This window comes from Canis aureus, chromosome 16 (genome assembly GCF_053574225.1).
Source record: "Canis aureus isolate CA01 chromosome 16, VMU_Caureus_v.1.0, whole genome shotgun sequence".
NCBI lineage: Eukaryota > Metazoa > Chordata > Mammalia > Carnivora > Canidae > Canis > Canis aureus.
The window spans coordinates 63,907,985-63,930,260 of record NC_135626.1 but is presented as its reverse complement, the minus strand read 5'-3'; the positions used below and the strand labels follow the sequence as shown (position 1 = coordinate 63,930,260).

At 66.9% G+C, this 22,276-nt stretch overlaps 1 protein-coding gene across 2 annotated transcripts; it reads right to left on the bottom strand.

The window, feature by feature from the left end:
* Positions 1 to 10,499: 10,499 nt before the first annotated feature.
* On the bottom strand, positions 10,500 to 21,685 carry METRNL (meteorin like, glial cell differentiation regulator). 2 transcript variants are annotated; one of them, XM_077854768.1, is made up of 4 exons: positions 21,462 to 21,685; positions 16,135 to 16,520; positions 11,640 to 11,699; positions 10,500 to 10,943 (listed from the first exon to the last, which is right to left on the bottom strand). In XM_077854768.1, the coding sequence occupies exons 1-4, from the start codon at positions 21,668 to 21,670 to the stop codon at positions 10,627 to 10,629; spliced, it is 972 nt and encodes a 323-aa protein (XP_077710894.1). In that variant the 5' UTR covers positions 21,671 to 21,685; the 3' UTR covers positions 10,500 to 10,626. The 2 variants fall into 2 exon arrangements, with proteins under 2 accessions (XP_077710894.1, XP_077710895.1); XM_077854769.1 differs by lacking the exon at positions 21,462 to 21,685 and adding an exon at positions 19,273 to 20,630.
* Between the last annotated feature and the right edge of the window lie 591 nt (positions 21,686 to 22,276).

Below are 22,276 nucleotides of genomic sequence, written 5' to 3'. Positions count from 1 at the left end.
CGAGGTCAGCCCAGCACCCGCTGGAGACTCCAGAGCCCGGCATCCCCCCCGCCCCCCCCTCCCCGCCTTCGCGCCTAGGGCGGAACCAGGCCAGCGGCGGTCACGGTCCCGGGGAACTGTGCTGACCGTCCTATTTCCTGCTCCGCAGAAGGCAGGCCCGCTAGGCCTGGGGTCCAAGGGCTGCCAGCGGGACCCAGGGGCTCCTCATCCTGGCTCTGGGCTCCGAGGCAAGTGGCCACCCAGGGACTCTGTTCACGAAGCCATAGGGGCAAAGCCACGGGTGGATCAGGGACCTCAGCCCCAAAGGCCGTCGGGCCAGCTGTGTGGCCCGGGCCGGGTGCTGGGTGCTGCACACGGGACATGGTCCCCAGCTGCACGGGTGCCACAGCGCTCACGCAGAAACGCCCCGTGGCAACGAGCTCAGGTGGCCGGGGGGTCACGTCTGTCCCGCAGGGGAGCCCCAGCCCCGCGCCCCAGGACTCCGTGCCAGCCTCCTCCTCCCCAGGCACCAGCCCCTCACTCCGTTCTCTGCCCAGGACCCTCCTAGGAAGCGAGAGAAGGGCCACGAGGCTCGGGTGCCGGAGCCCGTGCGTCACCGACGGCAGTTTAGTGCCTGTTTGTCTCACAGGACGCGGTGGTGACTCAGATTTTCTTCCTTTTATTTTTCAGTTTTCTGACTTTCCCAACGCTCCTCTCACAGCGTGTTTTTGCGTGTGGTTTGAGATTATAACGTGCTATTTAAAACTCCCAGTCTCTTGCCGTGGCCTCCCCAGCAAATCCTCCTCTGCTCCCCCCGCCAAGCCCTCACCTCTGCTGGGGAGGGGGGCACCCACCTTCTGCCGTGGAGCCTGACATGGCTCCCCCTGCACTGGGGGCTCTCCCGGCACAGCTGAGCCCACCTGGAGCCCTCAGGCTCTGCGAGGCCCCTGGAGGGATGACAGGTGACGCTGACCGGAGAAATCCTGGCTGGCCGAGAATGTCCACCCCACGCCCTCCAGGCCTTCCCCGTCCTCACCCACGTCGGGCCCTGAGCCTCCTGAGTCCCCCGAAGAGCAGCGTGGGACTGGGGGGCCAGGACACATCGGGGAGGGACGTGGCCCCTGAGCCGCAGACCCGGGGGCAGGGCTCGTCCTCTGGTGGTTTCCATTCAGGCCAACATTCCTGCGGCTGTGGGCCCCACCCTCCGTGGGCTGGTGGTCAGCCTGCTCCCGCCCTGTCCGGCATGTCCTGCGCTGGTCCCCAAAGTGCCTGGGGCTGGGCCTCAGACATGCTGCTCAGGTAGGGAGGAGCCGGTGCCTTGGGCACAGCATCTGGGGTCCTGGTTGTCTGGCTCCTGTGCCCCCCAGGCCTGTGCCCCCCTCGAGTCTCCTCCACCCCCACATCTGGGGTCCCCCATTTCCTGCACCCCCATGCCAGAGTCCGCCCTACCTGGACCAGGGCACGCACGTGGAGGCCCCCCCGGAGGGCAGGGGCAGGTGTTGTGTCCAGTCACTGAGAGACGCAGGTGGACGGCGAGCCCCCCTTCCCGGCTGCGCCCCGAGGCAGGAAGCAGGGCACCAAGGGGCTGAGGCGGGAGCTGCGCCCTGGGGGCTGGAGTGGTGTGGGCCGGGGCCCTCGCTCTTCCCCCGCCCTCGGCTCGGGAAGGCGCCAAGTCTCCCGGCCGGTGCCGGGCTCCACAGGCTCACATCAGCCAGCACGCATCCTGCCTGGGCTCTCTGACCCGTGCCAAGCGCTGTCCAGCTGGGGACTTGGCGGCCAGAGCTGGGGAGGAGCGGCTGTCCCTCCGCACACCTAGCGGGGCCGGGGGCACAGGCCACGGAGGGTCCGCCACCCGAGGATGGGCTGGGGGAAGGCGGGAGACCTTCCCCAGTTCTTTTGCAAAGGCTGTCCCCGCAGAGCTCCAGAAACCAGCCCTCTGGGGAGAGCCAGGGGCAAGCAGAAGGCACAGGGGGTGGGGAGACTGAGGCACAGCCGGAGCCCGCCCTCCCCGGGCACCAGGCTCAGGCGTGGGCCCTACTGGCTGCACTTGAGGTCCTCTGGGAGAGGCCAGGGTGGGCGAAGGAGCCCCTGAGGGCACAGCCCCGAGGAGACCCCCGCCCCTCCACGCCTGACGGAGGCCCAGCCACAGCTGCCCCAGCAGGAGCTGGGACCCACTCTGGACTTGGCATCTGTCCTACAGGCTGCAGCCGCACGTGGACGCACAGCGCTTGGGGTGGGGATGCATCACACCCCAGGAGCCACAGGTATAGGACCTTGCGGGCCTCCGCCAGCCAGGATGCTCCCCAGCGGGCCTCCCCCTGGGCTTCTCGGTGCCCTCGTGGCCATCAGGGATGGAGGCCCAGAGCCACAGCCTGTCCCCACCCCGCAGGGCCGGTCCCTTTGTGTCGCCGGCCTGGTCCATCCTCCATACTGCCCCACAGGTCACGGCCGAGGGCCACCTCACGCGCTGCTCGTACCGGGCCACCCACTCTGGAGGCTGCGGCTGGCAGGGCCCGGGGAGGCCTGTCAACCACTGGGCCACCGGCCGTTTGCCTGGGGGTCCCCTGTTCCGGCTGGCCGGAGCCCCGAGAGCTGGCCAGGCCTGGACGCTGGATCTGACCTGCCCACCCACGGGAGAACCTTCGTGAGACCCAGCCAGCAACGGAGACACGTGGACACCATGTGGCAGCAGCGCCCGCCGAGGGTGCTCTATCTGGAGTGGCGATGGACGCCCACCCCCCCGCCGCTCCCCTCCCCACGGGGCTTGTTCTCCAATTGTCTCTTATGTACACAGAGGCCTAAGTGCCCGATGCAATCTCGGGGCGCCGAGGGCCAGGGGGCAGCCAAGACGGGCGCCCCTCGCACCACTGGGCCTGCAGCCAGCCCAGGGAGCCCCAGGGATGGTGCCGCGGGCAGGGCTGGCTGGCTGGGCCCTCTGGGCACCATCCTGGGGCCCGCGTGGGCTCACCACCCCCCCTCGGCTGGCATGAGTTAGCACATCCTACCTGGCTTATGGCGGCAAGGCAGGCCCCGGCATCCGCCCCCCGGCTGCACCAGCACAGACCGACCCCCTTGGGCCTTTGCACCATCACCGCCAGGCGCTCAGGGGAAGGGACATGCTGAAGCAGCCCCAAGGGACGGCCGCGGGGTCCCAGGATGAAGCGAGGTACACCCCTGGCCAGGCCTCACGTCCTCCCCGCTGTCCCGTCTCTTCCCGAGCTCTGGGCCTAGATCAGGGACCGCAGAGGGCATCCTCGGGCCTTCCCCTGCTTGCCCCCCGCCACCCCACGCCCCCTGGAGACCCCTCCACAGCGCAGGCACCAGCCAGCAATCCCAGGACCCCCAACCCCGTGGCAAGACGGTGAGCGGGGCTGAGGGCTGCAGACCCCGCTTTGGGGGGACCAGACAAGGCAGTCAGAGAGCTGGGACCAGGGCCCCTTCCCAGCCACCAGCCACCCTGTGGGCTCAGAGCCATGGGGGCCCCTGCAGAAGTCAAGCGGGAGAAGGAGCCCAGCCCAGGATCGGGAGAGGTAGAAGCAGGGCAGGGGCCCCGAGGAACCCGTCCAGGAAGTGTGGGGTCCCCGGCCTAAGTCCCTGTGAGGGAGCCTCGTGGACCAAGAGCCCTTGAGGCGGAAGCCAGGAGTGGCCGGGACAGAGGGTCTGGCCTGGGACCCTGTCCTTCTACCTGCGTGAGTTCCCGAGGCTGATGGAGCTATGCCGTCGACACGGGGGTGGGTGCTGCCTGCCAGCCCCCCACCCTGCTGCACCGGCCCTCGTCGGATCTCCCGCCCCGACCCACATCGGACCCCAGTCCCTGTCGCCGTGCCTCGAGGGCCCCAGGGCCAGGGGAGACACGTGGACTTCTGGGCAGACACCGGGTCTCTTGTACGTTGACACCATCAGTGTGTTCAGTCCCGTTTTTGAGAGAGCTCCTTTGGGGACATTTTGGTGCTCTCGGCAGTGATAAAGGGGGAAGCAAGGGGCCTTTGCTCTGAGCTGCAGCTGGGCGGATCCGTGCCAGGGCTGGGAGGGGCCTGGGGGCCACCAAGACCCCCTCTCCCACCGCTGCCGCCCCCGGGGCCCAGGGACACAGAGGACGGAGGCCCAGGGGCGACGCGGCCCATGCAGGGACCCGCAGGCACGGCCAGGGCTCCTGCCGGAGCCCCCCTTCTCGGCCGTGCCCTCCCGGCCCTCGCACACAGCCCTGGGGGTGTTTTGTGCTCTGTTTTTTTAGCATTTTTTCTTCTTGTCCACGATCGAACTGATGACTAGGAGGTATGCGGCCTGGTGAGCCGAGCGCTTCTGAAGACGGAATTCCAGAGCCGCAGCCGTGACCTCACCGCGCGGATATGCGCCGAACCGTGGCTGTTTTTGTAAATCGCCACCCGCCCAGGGGCAGCGCACAATGGCCAGTGTTGACACTGAATTCCGCACGTTCCCAACGGCCCCCACCCCCACGTGGCTCCCGCAGGGCCGCGCAGCGGCCCGTCCCCCCCTGCGGCCCTCACCCCCCACCTGATCTGCCCCCCCTCACCTGGGCGGGAGGGCCCGGGGCCAGCTGGCTCCTGGAGGGACGGGGACTGAGCGGCTCTGTGCCAGGCCCCGGCTGCTGCACCGGGACGGAGGCCCCCCCAACGCTCACAGCCTCCTAGGCCACATCCAGGGTGGACCTTGTCCTGCTGGGAAGGAGCTGGGGAGCGGAGAGGGGGGGAAACCAGGCACCGGGACCCCTCGGGCCTGCCTCCCTGGCCACTGCTCAAGGCACTTGACCCCCCGCTCCCACCATCGGGAGCAGGCCGACCCCGGGGTGCTGCACACAGCGAGGGGGGGGTCAGTTCCAAACCCCGGGGTCTCAACGCTGCCCTGGGACCACCCCAAGTACAACCACACGCAGCAGCTGGAGACGCAGCAGCATGAATGACCTCATGGGCGAACGGGGTTCCCAGTCACGTGACGCCTAGAATTTTACCCCAGATTTTACCCTGACGGGCTGGCCGGGCCAGTTCTCACCGCTCAGGCCTGAACCGAACAGTGTAATCGATTAGTGAGGTGGATGCCTCGTGCCAACTGTGGTTCCTGAGGGCCCCAGCACCCCCCGCCATGGGACACACCGGTCTTCTTCCCAGGGCTGTCACCAGGGCCAGACTCGCCCTCAGCCCCAGCTGGGCTCTGCCATGTGGTGCCAGGCCCTCCCTGCAGCCAGCTTTCCCTCCAGAACCCAAGTGCCTACAGCCAAGGCCAGAGGCTTTACGCCACCGTCTCTGCTTGTGGACAAAGACGCCGTGCTCCTGAGGACACTGGACGTGACCTGGCAGGAGCGAGGTCACAGGGACCCTGGGTCGGCGAGCCAGGACTTGCTCCCCTTGCACACACAGGCACACCCACGTGCACATACAGGCCCCACCCTTCGGTGTCTGTCTGGGGTGGGCACGGGTGTTCACTCCCGAAGCACTGGCACAGCCCCCAGGGCCAAGGCCTGTTCTGCAGAGACCATGTCCAGGTGGAGGGTCAGCACCAGGGTCAGTGTGGGCGCCTGTGTACGTGTGTTCAAGCATGTGTGTGTGCAAGCACCAGTGCAGGGGTGAGAGCGCATGTGCAAGCACATGTACGGGGAGGGTGCATGTGGGGGGGGAGCACTGTGAATGTGTGTGCAAGCATGTGTGTGAGCGCGTGCATGTGTGGGGCGTGCATGTGTGTGAGCGTATGTGCATGCATGAGAGCATTGTGAGCATGTGCGCACGTGTGTGAGTGTGCGGGTCCAAGGACACGTATTTGTGTGTGTGCATGAGCACATGCAGGTGTACGAGCGTGTGAACACATGTATGGGAGCGTACATATGTGAGAGCGTGTGTGCAGGTGTGTGTATGTGGGGCCAGCACATGTCCAAGCATAGCGCGTGTGTCTGTGTTCCACCGTCCGCCTCCACGGCCCCGTCTCCGTGTGAGGACCCGTGTGCCTTGAGCGCTGCCAGCCTGCCGGGGACCGAGGCCCTTCCCCACAGCGTGAGGGGACCGTCCCCGAGGATGCCCGCCCAGGGAGCCCGCCAGCACAGGGCGACCCCCGACCGGTGGGCAGACCCACAGCGCACTGGGTCCACGAGGGACGGGACTCAGGAGAGGCCGCTGGACGGGGCCTGCAGAGGCTCTGGGGGGGGTACGTGAGCTCCGGGCTCACACCCCACACACGGCCCTTTATCCACGAAGGGGATGTCCAGGCCACGGGACGGTGGCCCCAACTAGGGGTCCAGGACACGTCCGCCTCGTCCTCAAGCACTGAGGGCCATGGGGGCAGGGGGTGGGCTACCCTCAGCCCACCGGGGCCCTGGGTCCTGAGCCCAGCAGCCAGGAGGGCCGGGGGGCCGCCTCTCCCTCCCAGGGGTGGGATGAAGGCCCTGCCCGGTAAGTCACGCCAGCCCTTGGTGCGGGTCGGGGAGTGGGATGGTCCTTCTGAGCTGAGCTTTTGGGGAGCCCCAGTGTCCTGGTCTCGCAGTGGGGGGAGCACCGCAGGGGCCGCGCCAGCTCGGACCACAGCAGGGGCCCCCGTTTGTGGGAGGGTCCCTCATGGGCAGCGAGGACCTGGGGAGCCCAGGCCTGGCTCCTCACCACCGCACATCGGGGGCTGCTCCGGCCAGGCCCCCTCCGCCGGACACCTTCTGCACATGTGGGAGCAGAGCCTGGCGGCCAGGCGTGGCCCAACGCTGACCACCCCTGGAGACGAGGACCTGGGGCGTGCCCTGCAGATCAGTGAGAGGAGCGGGGGGGCCCGGAGCCACGGTGGGGTGCCCAGGGGTCGGGGGGTGTCACCGAGGCTGGGGACCCGAAGTGCCCGAGCACGCCACCTTGTATCTGGTGGAGGACGTGACCTCAGACAGGGGCACCCAGGGCCACAGGATGATGGACCGAGACCGACAGACCCAGAGGGAAAGACGGGGAGACGGGCGCGGGGGTGAGGAAGGTGCACAGTCCCGGAGGCCCGCCAGGGAAGAGGTCTCGAGACAGGTCCCGAGCGTATTTCGAGCACCGGGTAGGAAGGTCCCGGCCACCCTTTCCCACTTTTAAGGGTTAGGGTCACCCCTGGTGACCTCGGGGCCCACAGACGACCCAGAACAACCTCCATTGCTGTCTCATCAGCAATGTTACCTCCAGGACCGAGTCCTCGTCGCCCACAGGGAGCACAGGGCAGGGCACAGCACGAGGATGAGGACGTCTTTGGGGCCACAGTTCTGCCAACCACCTGGCGCAAAGGACGCCGTCAGATGGCAGACAAGACGCGCAAACTGCGACCCAGGACCCTGTTCCTCAGTGTCCCCAGCCAAGCGGCAGGAAGCAGGAAGCAAGAGGGACTTGCTGAAAACCTGGTAAGCGTCGTCTGGTGCCCCGGCCCTTCCGCTGGCCCCCTGGCCTCCTCCCGGGGCCTCTGCGCACCCCGGCCTTCCCGAGGCCCTGACGCCACCAGAGTGGAGCACGCAGTTCAGCCCCCCCAGCTCCCCACCAGGGGCCAGGGTCTCGGGCTGGAGCGGACAGGGTGGCTGGCCGGGATTTTCTATGGGGGGGCCCTTGCCCGCAGGTCCGGCTCCCCACCAGGGGTCGGGCCAGCAGACACACACAGGGTGGTGCTGAAGTTCCCCGGGCAGCGGAGGGTTGCAGCTGGTCCCCGACGGAGCACGAGGCCCCACAGCCAGTCTGTCGCATCCCAGCCCTCAGGACAGGCCCCAAAACTAGGCCCAGGGTGTGACCAGAGCCCCCCAGCTGGAGGCCACAGGGTCAGCCTGATGGGGGGGGGCCTGTGCACTGGGGTGCCAGGGCCTGAGCCCTGGGGAGCCCGAGCCAGCAGGGGCAGCGGCCTGAGGCCCCGTGTGTCCCATCTGGGACGGCAGGGCAGTCTGTGAACGGAAGAGCGCACCGCCCACGGCCCAGAAAGCGACTGTTCTCCCGACCCGTGTCATCAGGCCCAGACCCAGATCCTGCTAGCGGCACTTGAGAAACGTGCCAAGAAGGGCTGTCCAGGGCCGCCGAGGTCAAGAGATGAAGGTGTCCCTGGGGCCCGCTGGGGGACGAGGCACCTCCAGGGCCATGCGGGGTCCTGGATGACCCCTGTGAGGGGTCCGGGTGCTGTCGTACTGGGACGGCCTCTCCGCTTCCTTAGAACCAGACCGTGCAACGGCCGGGAGACTCGGGGATTAGAGGAGGCAGGAGGAGGCCAGCTGGGTCACGCGTCCCCTTCAACCCCTAGACGGAGCCGGCAGCCGGCAGCAGGGCGCCCACGGCTCCGTCCACGCACTGAGCAGGACTGACGGCAGCTGAGACAGGGACACTAGGCCGGGCCGGCGGGCAGAGCCACCAGCCACAGGAGGACCGTCCGGAGACCCTCCAAGCGCCTGGCCTGGCCGCGCAGGGCTCCACGGTGCGGGGACTTTCCCAAGGACGGACCTGGGAGGTGCAACCCTGGTGACGCGGAGCAGGCTGGGGTCTGCAGTGGCCTCGGAGGCCGCGGGACGGCATGGCTCTCGGCAACGGGGCCCCGGGGTGTGCCGGCACCAGGCACCCACCTGCAGCAGTGCCAGCCTCGGAACAGAGGGGCCCTGGGGAGGGCGCTTCCGCACCTGCTGGCCCTGCTCCCCCTCCACCTGGCCCCCAGGCCAGCTCCCCCGCGCACACGGCACTTTGTAAAAAGCTTGAGCCTCACTCGGAATGGAAGCTTCTGCCCATGACACAGCACGGGGGTCAGGTCCCCGGCTCCTCCCAGGTCCCTGTACTGACCCAGGGCAGAATGCCGGCCCTGAAACCGAAACCCAAACCCGACATTCTGGTTCTGCAGGACCTGCGTGCCCCGCAGCGCCTCCAGAGTCAGATCAACACCCAGCAAACCTAAGCACCAACCCAGCAGCCGAGTCGCTGTGCGCGTCCTCCTGGCACATCCCCCGGCCGCGGTAGGACCTGTTCCCATCACCAGCCTGCTGCTTCAGGACATCACCCTGCTTCTTGCCGTGCAGGTATGCAGCACCTGCTTCTTGCTGTGACCTGCAGGAGCCCACAGACCTGAGCCAGCACGCGCCTGAGCCAGGGCACACCTGAGCCAGCCCACACCCACCTGAAGCACTGTACACCTGATGCAAGGTAGACCTGAGCCAGGGCACACCTACCTGAGCCAGAGCACACCTACCTGAGCTAGGGCCACCTACCTGAGCCAAACACCTACCTGAGCCAGCCCACACCTGAGCCAGGGCACAAGTGAGCCAGCACACACCTACCTGAGCCAGCCCACACCTACCTGAGCCAGGGCACATCTACCTGAGCCAGCCCACACCCACCTGAAGCACTGTACACCTGATGCAAGGTAGACCTGAGCCAGCGCACACCTACCTGAGCCACGGCACAGCACCCACCTGCAGCCACACAGTGTACCAGAGTTTAGGGCTCACTGACCAGTGTCCTCTCCCAGAGCCCCCTTGTGCCTCAGCAGGTTCTTGGGGGAAACCACCTGACTCACAGGTATGGATGCAGGCTTAGGTCTGATGACTGGACACCCCACTGACCCCGTAGTGGGGTGAATAGCGTCCTCCCCAATTCCCATGTACCCAGAACCTACGACTGTGAATCTATTTGGAGACAGGGTATTTGCAGATGTAACGAACTTAGAGGAGGCTGCACTGGACTGGGGTGAGCACTAATCCCGTAACTGGTGTCCTTGTAAGAGGAGGGGTTGGAACCCAAACACGCGGAGGGGAGAAGGAGGCAGAGCCTAGAATGACGCCTCTGGGGGCCAAGGCACCCCGAGGACGCTCGGCAGCCCCCAGAGGCTGCAGGAGACGGACCGCGTCCTGCCCTACAGCCTCCAGGGGAGCCCGGCCTGCCCACACCTCGATTTTGCACGCAGGATCCGGAAAGGCGGGAAGGTGTGCTGCTCATGCCCTGCCTGTGCCCGGCTCGTCCTGGGTGCAGCAGTGGGCTCCGGGCACGCAGACCTGCTGTGGCCGAGGCACTTGGGGGACGGGACGCTGGAGTCAGGGCAGGGCCTGGGCCGACGGGAAGTGGACAGGGTGGAAGGAGGAGGCGCCACCTGGCGCGGCCCAGGGGCTCTCTGAAGCTCGAGCGCAACAGCCATGCCGAGAGCTGGGCCCTGGTGGAAGGCCCAGAGCGCCGGGGCCGTGGGGCCCCCGCAGGGGTGCGGAGCGCGGGAGAGGCCGGGATGCGGCCCGCGAGGTGCCCCATGCCCCCCACGGGGCTGCGGACGGCCGCCCACTCTTCCTGCAGCTGCTGGTCTTTATTCTCTGGAACGGAAACAGTGTAGCCCCTGAGAGATCATGGGTCGCAAAGCCCATTCTTTGAAACACAAAACAGAAACTAAGTATTTGGCTCCGTGAATTTCTGTCGTAGGGAACAGCTCGGAATGGCCCTGGCTCCAGGCGTCCTGTGCAGCCACGGCCTGGGTGGCCCCCGACGCTGCGCCCAACGTGATGACCTCAGGGGCTTGTGGGAAATAGCACTAAACGGCTCACGAGGCATTTTAAGACACCAGAGTTTGTTTCCTATGGACGTTTCTTTTTAAAAAAACAAAAAATATAATAACTTAGTTTGCATTTTACAACATTTCCCACCAGCCGGGAGTCCTTGGCCGGGCCCGGGCCCCACCCGCCGGGGCGGCCCCTCAGTCCTTGCCCATCTCGCAGGGGTTCAGGCCCCTCTCCTCAGCGTCCTGGTACATCCTCTGGAAGTCCTTGAAGCGTGGGGCGCAGCCAAGGCGGGCCTCCCCAAAGTGCATGTGGCCGGTGAAGAGGAACTCGCCGCGCCCGGGCCTCACGCCGCACTCCAGCAGCGTGGCCACCCGCCCCCGCCAGCCGCCGCCCTCCGGGGCCGGCCGGAACACCCTGCTCTTCTGCCGGTAGAGGCGGCTCACGCGCAGGTGGATGGCCGACTCCTGCTGCTCCGGCACGTGCGTGACGTTCTGGATGGAGCCTCGGACGACTGCGGGGCAAGGAGACGGGGTCAGTTGGGTCGCCAGGGGCAAGTGCGCCAGGGCTGGCCCTGACCCCGCACTCCAGGACCCTGGTACGGGGAATAGCCCACGCGCGTGAGGCCGCCTGGGGACTGTCCCTGGCTCGGTCCGGGTTACAGCCCTGGGACGGGGGCAACGAGGGAAGGGACCATGCCCTGCGCCGGTTCCAGTCAGGACGGGACAAGTAACCACGGCAAATGCACGACACCTGGGGCAGCTCCACGTCCAGTGGGGCCGGAGCAGAGGGGGCAGGAGCTGCTGAGCAGGCCCGGGACACACGCAGGCCCACAGCCAGGACCCGGCTGGTGCCCGGAACGGCCCTCGGGGCTGGGGGCGCTCAGCGCCGGTCCAGCCCCAGCGTCGTGAGCCCCTGCCCCCCCAGGCCAGGGCCCCCGCTGTACTGCCCACAGGGACCCGATGAGGACGGGCTCGGGTGCGGCGAGCGTCAGTGCCTGGAGGGCAGTGCTCCGCGGCTGCCCCAGCAGGATGCCCACCCTCTCCGAGCTTCCATTCGCGTCCCCCCCACCCCGGTAGACAAACGTCACTCGGCTGCGGTTTCCTGTAACTATGACAACGGGGAGCAGAGCGCCCCCAAGGGTCCTCGGCAGGCTCCTCCCCCAGCTCCCCGCCCCCCGGAAGGTCTCCCAGGCCACGTGAGGACTCACCGAAGTCGCTGGTGCAGACGGCCAGCAGCACCTCCGCGTCACTGCAAGGGCGGCAGGGGGCTGCGGGGAGAGAGGAGGGGGAGGGGGTGTGAGCAGAGACCCCATCCACGATCGCCGGTCCCGCGGGAGCCATGACCTGGGGAGTGGCACGGGCAGGGTGGCCCCGAGGAAGAGCGGCTCTCGGGCGCAGCGGGCGGGGGACCCTCGCGTAAACCACTCCTGCGCTGTCACCAGCGGGAAAGCAGCCCCGCGGGTCCCGACCCCAGCCCGGCAGATGCCGCCTTTGCTCCTTCTACACGCGACGCCCCAAGTGCGGAGCCCGCCCAGGCCACAGCTGCCGTGTGGGGGCCGCTGAAGCCGCGGGCGCCCAGGGAGGGCACACCTGCCCGCAGAGGCCGTGGGCTCCTGCAGACCTGCCTGCAAATAGCGTCCCGGGCAAGGCCGCCGCCCAGTGAGGCCGGCTTCCTCCTCTCCCGCCTGTGACCTGCTGCCCCGGCCTGGCCCTCACCCCACCCTTCACCCCAACTTCCTCCAGAGGCTGCGGAGAGGCGGAGCCCAGGCCCCGGCCACTCTGCCCCCAGACCAGGCGCCTCTGACCCAGCCTGCGCTTGGGACACCACTGTATGTGGCCTTCGCCGCACCCTTCAAGGCCTCTGACTCCGGACGCGGCGGCCACAGGGCCTGGCACTGGGGCAGGTGAGCTGAAGCCTCGCGGGAGCGCGGCCGTTCGCTCTCGATGCCCGTGGCTTCGGCGCTCGCCGGGCCCAGCTGACCCTGTCCACACGCTGACTGGTTGCCCGCATGAGCCCTGACCGGGCGAGCCGTCCAGGGGCCCAGAGAGGCCTCCCGACGCCCGGGTCCCGGGGGGTGGACGGGACTTTCTGAGCGCTTGTTGTCCTGCCCCCGGCGGGGTGGATGTGGCTCGGGAGGGCCCGGCTCGCCGGCCGCCCACCACAGCTGCTCCCACCGGGTGGTCGGGAACTGGGGGACGCTGCAGCACGAGCATGACCCGTGGGACGCGTCCAGCCCGCCCACAGGCCCGGGCACCCGCCCGCCCAGCCCCAAATCCCGAGGACTGCTGCCCACCTGGGCACTATGGCTCTGTGCTCCCAGCCTCAGGCCTCTTCAAAAAGAGGGTGACCCACGGGGCATCCCCTAGGCCACACGGTGGGGAGTGAGGAGGCCGCGCACGCAGCCCCGCAGGGGGCAGAGGTGCCCAGCTCCGCTCAGAGGCAGCAGGGCCAGGGACACGCAGCAGACGTGAGACCTCCCAGCGTCACCGGTGCTCCTGGCGTCCCACGAGCCCTCGCCCGGGATGAGGAGCCACGGCAGGCCCTGGGGCCGGGCCACGCAGCGCCCCAAGGGGTGTCAGCACACCACTGCACCCTCTCCGTGGACACAGGCCCCGGGACCTCGGCCGACCGCCAAGGGCAAAGTAGCCGGTCGCGGGCGCCGCAGGGTGGCGGCCGGGGTTCTGTGGCCCCCAGAACCTCTGCCAGGAGCTCCACGAGCCACCACGGCCGAGCTAACAAGGTGCCGCCCTGGGGTCTCCCCTCGTCGTTGCGGGTTTTACGAAGCGCAGGTCGCCTCCTTGGAAAGTCCAAGAGAAGCAATCTGGAAACGATTATCAATCAGAGCTGGGCTCGTAAAGGCTGTGGAATGTGCTGGTTTCGGGCGCTTCGAATCTCATTCCCTGGCGGGGGAAGACGCGGAGGGGGTGGCCAATGGGCCAGCTGGGACCCCGCTTCCTCCGGAGGAGGGGGCTGAGGTGTGGACGTCTCAGGAGGGTCCCCCTGGAATGCGCACGGAATGAGCTTAAGAAAATAGATCATGGCGGTGACCAGGGGTTGCTGTGGGGACCAGGGAGGCCGGCAGTGCCAGGGAAGGGGGTGTGCAGCACCCCTCGCGTCCGGCCCTGGCAGGGGAGAGGCTGGGCTGGCGGCGGGGCTGCCCGGGTCCGGATGCCCGGTGGACACAGTTTCCAAGGGGAACGTGCATGGGGACGCCTGCCAGGGCAGCCGGTGACAGGTGGCGGGCGCAGCGCTGCTGGGGGGCGCGGGGAACACCCCAGACCGGGCCGGGGCGAGCTGAGGCACCCGCTGGTGTGGCCCCAGGATGGCCCCATGGCCCGGCCGCTGCCCCGGGGAGGACGCAGGGGGAGGCCACTCCCTTCCACCCCAAAACGCCCCTAGCTGCGCCAGATGACAAATAATCACCCAGTAATTACGGGGCCAGAGAACCCAGGGCAGGACACGAAGTGATCCGTAGAAAAAAAAAATTTCAGTTCTCCCTCCTTTTCTGTCTCCGGGACATAATGGGGCTTCTTTCACTGGTGAACGTGGCTGCTCACCCCCCGCCCTCCAGACCCACCCCCAAACCTAGCCGGAAGGGCCCCCACCTGCCCACCCCGTGGGCATCCCTGCCCCTGCTCATCCAACGCAGCTGTAAGGGAGGGGCCCGTCCTCCACCTCACGGGCTCCAGGAACCTGCGTAGACCCCAGACCCCAAACCGTGGATGTGGCTGCCCCAGGCGACCCAGGGAGCAGGAGGCCGGTCTGCGCCCCTACAACCAGGCAGGGCCCCCCGGCCATCCGCCCCTGGCCCCTGGACAGCGCAGGCTCCTGGTGGTGCGGGGACCCAGGGGGTCCTGGGGTGCGGGTCCCACCGCCCGCGGTGTGATGGCTACACCCCGAGCCCCGGCCCCCCGCCCCTGGCCTGCGCCCGGGGAGCGGCTGCCTCTCCCAGGCAAGTGCACGAAGGTGACAGCCCTCACGACAGTCCCGGCGGCAGCGCCCGGGCTCACACGCGTCCCCCCCGGGGAGCGTCTCCGTCCTCAGCACAAACTAGATGCTATGAGTCAGCGGGAGGCAGGCGGCCCCTCCACCCGGGGCCCGACGCCCGACGTCCCAGCCCCGGCCCGTCCCGGGCGCTCCCCCCGCGGGCACCGCAGCCGCCAGATGGCTGGTGCGGACATTCCACATTACGTGCCCATTCCTCGGGCATTAAGGGCTTAGGGGCCGCCCCCGATGAAAGCAGGCAGCCCGGGGCACCGGTGGCCGCAGGCCCTGCCCCCCTCGGAGGAACGTCCCTCCCGTCCCCCCTCGGCCGGCTGCCCCTACTCAGACACCGAATGTGGTGACTCAGTTTCTCAGGTTTTGTTGTTATTGTGACTTTATCTCTAGGAGCCCCCCCCGGCTCTCCCACCCACCCCGTAGCTGGGGACCAACAGAAAGACTCTCCAGGTGAGAATTTCATTCAGATCCTGACAAATACAGCAGCTTTCATGCCACCGTCCTGAGCAGGGGTCCTGGCCGGGCCCCTGGCCTGGGGGAGCGGGGGGGCAGCTGGCACATGGGGGGGTCAGGGTCCCACCTGGACAGTCAGGCAGGTGGGGGATCAGGGTCCCACCTGGACAGTCAGGCACGTGGGGGGGGGTCAAGGTCCCACCTGGACAGTCAGGTGTGGGGGCGGTCAGGGTCCCACCTGGACAGTCAGGTATGGGGGGGGGTCACGGTTCAGCCTAGACAACCCCGCAGCCAAGTTCTCTAACAGACCAGTTTACTCAGAGACTAAAAGTCGTGAAGACAGATCGGAGCCATGAGCAATAAAATGTGGACTCACTTTCAGGGGGAGAGTCTGCATTTCAAATCCTAGCAGATCTGTTTTGCTCCAATCAGATCTCTAATTTACTGAAAGGTGGAGATGAGAGCGCACTTGGGGACCCCGGGGGTCTCTGCGGTGGCGCCCTCACCCGCGAGGCCGGCTCAGCTTCGTACTGGGGCCACCCCAGGCTCTGTGGGGTGTCGGCAAGGCCCCGCCTGCCCGTCCCCCCTGGGTCACCTGGGCAGTGGCCTTCCTGGAGCCAAGCTCACCCCGCCCCCCTGCTTCCAGCCAGCTTCGGAGTTGACACGGATGGTGTCCCCGCACACCCGGGCCTGTGAGGTCGTTTGTGCCTGGGAGCGAGAGCAGGACGCCTGGCCTGGCGTCTGATGACAAGGACTTCTGTCTGCGCAGGTCTGCGGCACGGGGGGCAGGACCGACGCCACGTGAGGGCTGAGGCCACCCCTCCTCCTCCATCCCTGCCTCTGGTGCTGCTCAGTGAGCAACACCACGCTCCGCACAGGGCCCTGCAAAGCCTGCCTCCAAACAAAACCTGACGGACCATCTACAGCCGACCCACAGCCCCAGGCGCACACGGCCCCTCCAGCACGGGACCCCCGGGGGGCCCTGCAGAGGAGGAGGCTCCCCAAGGGCCACTCACGGGGCCCACAGCCCCGCTCCCGGCAGCTTGCTGGTGTCTCTGCTCCACGTGGGGTCGCCCTGATGACACGCACCCACAAAACGCCTCCGGAACCCAGGACCCGCGCTCCCAGCACAGGAGCACCAGGAGCCGGGACGGTAGCCAGTCCAGGGTGTGCTTGTCCCTGCCGACCACTGGGCGCATCCGAACCCCACGGTGCCCACAGCCGCCCCCACCCCGGGGTGCGCCACCCACCTGACAGGGTGTGCAGGTCCGACTCCGCGTGCCGGCTGGTCAGCTCGTACTGGAAGCCCGTGGTCCTCCTGCTGATGTCCTGCTGGGGCGCGGCCTCCACAAAGAGGCCGCCCTGCTCGAAGCCGAAGCAGCGCACCTGGCCCGGCCCGCGGTCCCCGTCCCGCACCAGCAGCTTCAGTTCTCCAGTTTTTTCCAAATAAATATTGGCCCCCGAGGAGTCCTTGAGGGGCTTGATGCACAGAGTCAGGTGCCGAGAAGGCGGGAAGGTGTTGGGCCGCACGTTGACGATGAGAGCCCCCGTCGGGTACATCCACTCCACGGAGCCCGCGGAGCAGCGCAGGTACACCTGCTCCACCTCCTTCCTGTGGGCCTCGTGCGTCAGCCCGCTGCAGAGGGGACACGCGTCAGCCAGGGCCACCGCCCCACCTGAGGTCAGCCCCCGCCCCCCCGGTGGCCTAGGTCCCCGCACCACCCCTCACCCGCCTGCAGGCTGCGGCCCCCTCTGCCAGCCCCCTGCCCGGTCCCCGCACCCGGACCCCGCACCTGGACCCTGCGCCCAGCCCCCTGCGCCCGGATGCCGTGGCCAGACCCCACCGGCGGGCCCATCCCAGGAGGTCATGGGGAGATGGCTGTGAGCGCGTCGGCAAGTGGGCCTCAGCCCCTCTCAACACCTGCTGGCCTGCAGCTCGGGGGGCGCCCGGGTGCCTGAGCGCCCTGCATCACGGAGCCAAGGACCCCGGAAGGGGGATCTTCTAGAATGGGAACGAGGGCACCGATCCCGGTTCCAGGAGCGAGGGCAGATGCCCTTGGCCCAGAGAGTAGCTTTTAAACCAATTATGGGGCAGCCCGGGTGGCTCAGCGGTTTAGCACCGCCTTCGGCCCAGGGTGTGACCCTGGGGTCCCGGAATCGAGTCCAGCGTCGGGCTCCCTGCGTGGAGCCTGCTTCTCCCTCTGCCTGTCTCTGCCTCTCTCTGTGTGTCTCTCATGAATAAATAAATAAAATCTCAAAAAAATAAATAAACAAACCAATTATGAACGAAAGCAATTTGAGGGGCGGTGCATTGCTGGCGAGTGTTGCCCTCAGCACCTCACAGACTAGCGTGTTTGTGTTTTCCCTGAAATGATGACCGGATGGCTTTTTCATTCATTTGCAAACCTTGAGGCACCGGGGAGGCTCAGCCGGTGAAGCATCCGCCTCCTGCTCTCTCCCACTCTCTCGCTCTCAAGTAAATAAAGTCTTAGAGAAAAAATAAATTTAATTAATTAATTTATTTGAGAGAGAGCACAGCAGGGGGAGGAGCAGAGAGAGAGGGAGAAGCAGACGCCCCGGGGAGCAGGGGGCCAGATGCGGGGCTCTGTCCCAGGCCCCTGCGATCATGACCTGAGCCGAAGGCAGACCCTCCACCGACTGAGCCCCCCAGGTGCTCTCAGATAAATAAAAAATTTTAAATCCCCGAAGACCCTGCCATTGCCCGTTATTTTAAAAAATAAACTTGAATATCATCAAAATACAAGAGCAGGGCCGAGGCCCCGCACGGGAGAGACACACAGAGGACGCAGGGAGAAGCCACAGGAGAGACAAGCAGTGGACAGACAGCCCCGCTTCCCAAGGCGAGGCTTCGGAGGCCCAAGTCCATCTCCCTCCCAATAAAGGCCAAATAGGAAAAAGTGAGGCGTGCTACGCTCTGGGTGAAACAGGTCTGCAGTCAAGTCATTACGTGGTGTTTTCAAGACGTTGAAACCATCAAAAGCGTGAAAGATTCCCCAGCCCCCAGTCTGAACGTGAGTGTCCACCCGGGCAAACGGTGGCGTCATGCCCACCGGGTCGCCTGGCACCGCACCGGTGACTTCCACCCAGAGTTCTATTACATGAAATTTGGTTCTGATCAGATCTCGGACAGGTTCACCCACATTCTTGGGATTTTTATGTGCAATAAACAATGCTATACTCAGCGCCCTGGCCTGAGCGAGTTACCAGAAACCCTTTCTACGGAGGAGAAAACACGTAACATATGGTTTGCATTTACTGTTGGTGACTCATGCTCTGGGCTCTTAAAAACCTCACTTTTCATACGAGGGCCAGCTGCAGGCTGGGGCTGCACAGTCATCCTGCAGACCACATCAGAGGGAGGTGTCAAGGAGGTGACTCCCCTCCTAACCCCACTCCCCGCCCCCGCCCCCACGAGGCCCTGGGTCACTAGCAGCCAGCCCAGCCTCAGACGCCCACCAGGGCCGCACACGCAGGACACTTACAAATTACAGTCAAATAAAACTCACATAAGCTCATCTGACACATATGTGTGGATGAGCATAATTACAGTGTTGTGTGAAAAAATTAGACTAAATGGTGAGTGGTTGGCACAGATGACTATAATCAGCTCTGCTCTTAGGCAGCCAAAACAAACTTTATCATAGTGTCCCTCCTCTCCTGTCTCCAGCCTCCAGGGGCAGCTGGACACTTGCCCCGTGCCCAGACACCAACCCTCAATGCTGTCTCCCATAAAAACCATCCTGTCCGAGGCTCCACTTCCCTCTCTGGGGGAGGTGGGGGGAGGCCCTGGGGGCTCCAGGGGAAGGAAAGCTCATTCAGGAGGCTTTGGGTCCCTCTCACCAAGTCACCCTAATCCAAGCAGTGGTGGGGGGGGGCTGGGGAGGTCGTGGGCAAGGGCAGAGGGAATGCTGGCGGGGACAGGTGGCCAAGCCATGGCTGCCCAGGGGGAAGCAGACCTGCGTCTGCGGGCTGGGCTGCTGCCCCCACCCGCACGTACCGCCCCGCACATCTTGCGGGGTACGCCTGGCTCCATTTATTCATAAGTCCTCGACTAAAAGAGGACCAGGAACAACATGGAGGTGGACGTACAAGAAATAAGGTGCCCGTTACGTCGCCCTTTCCCCAGTGTCCTCGCTGGCCCCCGGAGGAAGGTGTACGCCCGTCCCAGGGGCCACGGCCAGCCTGCGCTCCGCTCAGTCTCCCCTTGTGTTCCCCCGAAGCACTGAGACCAAGAGACCAGCGAGGCACTCGACACAGAGTGTTGGCGTGAAGGCCAGCAGCGTGTGCTGTGCAAGAGTGGGGTCAGCCTGGGGTCCCACCCACGGGGTCTTTATCGAAGTCGAGGACTCAGTCTGTCTAGTTCTTACCAGAAAATCTGGTCAAATCTCTCGCTTCGGTGTTCCAGCGCCACAGCAAACCCGAAAAAACTTCTGTTTGTGCAAAACTGCTGGCGGTGCAAAAATGTGCACATCTGTGACATCACTGAGGGTGGCATTTATGATTTTCACACAGCATGCGAGCAAGGGACACGCTTATCGGACAAAAATAAAAGAACTGCTTTCTGATGTGATGAAGCTGAAGAGAACAGAAAAATCTGCGGTTCTAGGCAGCCTCAGGGAGCTGAGAACACGGATTGCTCTCAGGTTATTTAAACTGGGTTCTGCGTTATTCAAAAAAAAAAAAAAAAGAGTTTGCAAGTGTCACTGCCCAGGTGGCCACACTGGGGGGGCCTTCACGGAAAGGACAGCAAATTCCAAATTGACACAGGACTCTCTGCAGGCTCACCTGCAGCAGCAGGAGGAAAGGATGAGCGCTTGTGCTCTAAAGTCAGGATTCCTGGGGAGTCTCCTGGGGGATCAAGAGAGACCCCGGAGGCTGCGGTAACTGGGTCAGTGTTCATTTCCCCGCCGAGCAGGAGGGCTGGCCCGGGTGTGATGGAGCCATGAGCCCTGCCCACGGCGGTGGGAAAGTTCATGGTCCATCTTTACAACCGCAGCCTCGTAAAGATCAGGGCGCTGTCCTGCCCCGGCACACAGGACACGGATTGCAAAACCTCCTGCTTCACTGCTTGGAAACACCCAGAAACGCATTTCGGCCTGTCGAGTGTGAGTAGACGGTGTCATAAAGAGCGACTCCCTTCCTATCGGGGGAGCAGAACCCGCCCAGCGTATCAGGACGCGAACCACCCTGTGCTGTCTTTAGAACAGCTCATAAAGAGTCATAAATGTTCTGGGGGTCAGCCGGCAAATCTGTGCACCCAGGCTCCCGCAGCAAGGACCTGTCGGCGGAGCTGCGAGGCGCATTGACAGCTGCCACAGCGGCAGCGAGTACGACGCAAGGGGGGCCCTGTCTTCCCTACGGATCCCATAGATCCCACGGCAGCAGCCTCTGCGGCCACTGTCTGCCCGCCTCTGGCTGTGGGCTGAGTGGGGACAGCCGGAGCAAGTCCAGGATCAGGGGTGTGCTGGCAACGGTGGAGAGAGAAGGGAGGCAGTCAGGCAAGCAGCTCCGCTTCTCCAGGTAGAAAAATGGATGCAGACACCCGCTTGCTCCAGGAGCTGGTGCCCCGCTCGAGCCCCGGGAGACGCATCCCGTCCGGGTGTATAGGCCTCTGAGGGCCTGGAAGGATGTCAGCTCCTGCTCTGGAAACTCGGGCTCCCTGTGTGGGGCTGGGCTTGTTTCCGACCCACTGAAGCAGGATGCCCTAGACCTCAGTTTGGGGGTGCACTGATTCATCCAGCAGAAGCTGCAAAGCACGGAGTTTAATTACTAGCGCGGGCGGGGGGGGGGGGGGGGGGGGGGGGGGGGGGGGGAAGGGCAGCCCTGAAAGAGTGTGTCAGAGTCAGAGGCTCCCAGCCAGCGCTGTGCTGGCGCCAGGCTTCTCCGGGCCAGCCCTCCCCCAGAGCTCCGGCTCATGGCCCCAAGCTCCCTCCACCGCCGGGCTCCGCTGCCTGCAGGGAGGAGGAAGGCCACCGCGGCCGCCCGGGGCGCAGCACCCGCGAGGAGGGGTGGAGGGTGCGGAGCGGTGAGCAGGGGAGCCGCGGGGCGGCCCCCACCTTCTCGGAAAGGCTGTCCTGGCTCCAAAGCGCCCCGTGATGGCCCAGCACGAGGAGCTGGGGGCCGGGCGGGCAGATGGGCAGCTCCCGCTGCAAACTCCCGGGCGCGAGCTGCCCGCGCGGGGCAGGGGGGAGGGGAGGGGGCGGCTCCCACCCGAGCTGAGCCTGCGCGCCCCGCGCCGCCCCCTGGTGACCTGCACCCCCTTCAGCTCGTGGCGCCTGAGCGGGTGCCCGCTGCGCGCGGGAGGGGGCGTGGGGGGGTCGCGGGCGGCGCGCGCTGCCAAGGGCGCCCTGACCTTCAGGCGGCCCGCGCGCAGCGGCCCCGCGCAGGTGTCCCCGGCCCCGCGCAGGTGTCCCCGGCCGCACGGCGGGGTGGGCGCACCTCCCCCGGGGTTCCTCGACGGGGCGCCCGGACGCCGCGGGCCCTTTTGTTCTAGGCCCGGGGGCGGGGCGGGGGCGGCCGGAGCCCCGGGACCGGGCGGGGGGGGGCGCGGACTCACCTCCCCTTCCAGCTGCACAGGTCGCTCGAGTACTGCGCGCCCGCGCCGCCCAGCAGCACCGCCAGCAGCGCGGCCAGCAGCAGCGGGGCCGCCGGGGCCGCCGGGGCCGCCGGGGGCGCAGGGGGCGGCGGGGGGCCGGGGCCCGGGGCGGGGGGCCGCGCCCGCAGCTGCCCCGCGAGCCCCCGGGCCGCCCGCGCCGCGCCCCGCATGTCCGGCTCCGGCCTGGCCGCCGACCCCGCGTCCGCGCGCCGAGCAGACCCTGCGGGCGGGGCTCCCAGCCCGAGTCACGTCGTGCGCCCCCCGCGCGCCCCGCGCGGCCGCCCGCCCAGCCCGCCCATCCCGGCCGCGCCGCTGCAGCCGCCGGACCCGCGCCCGGAGCTCCGCACGCGCCGCCGCCGCCCGAGCGTCTGAACCGGGCGAGCCCCGGGGCCGGGTCCCGGCTCAGCTGGGGGGCGGGGCCGCCTCTGGCCACGCCCCGGCCACGCCCCGCCGGAGCCCCGCCCCCAGCGCGCGCTCCGAGCCCCGCGCCCTGCGTCCCTAAGGGGGCGGGGCCGGGGCGGGGCCGGGGCGGGGCCGGGGCGGGGCGGGAGGGGAAGAGGCCCGCGGCCGCAGCAAGGCCGTGACCCCAGCGCGCAGACCGACCGGGAACGGCCACGGGGCCGCTGAGGGACCAGCCGGATTCCATCAGGGGTGCCCTGGGCATCGGGCCTCGCAGCGTCTGAGTGCGCCCTGCAGAGGCTCCGACTCCTGCGCGTCTGCGGGCCGCGTGGGCGGGGAGGCCCAGCTGCAGGTGCGGGCGCGGCTGCCTCACTGGT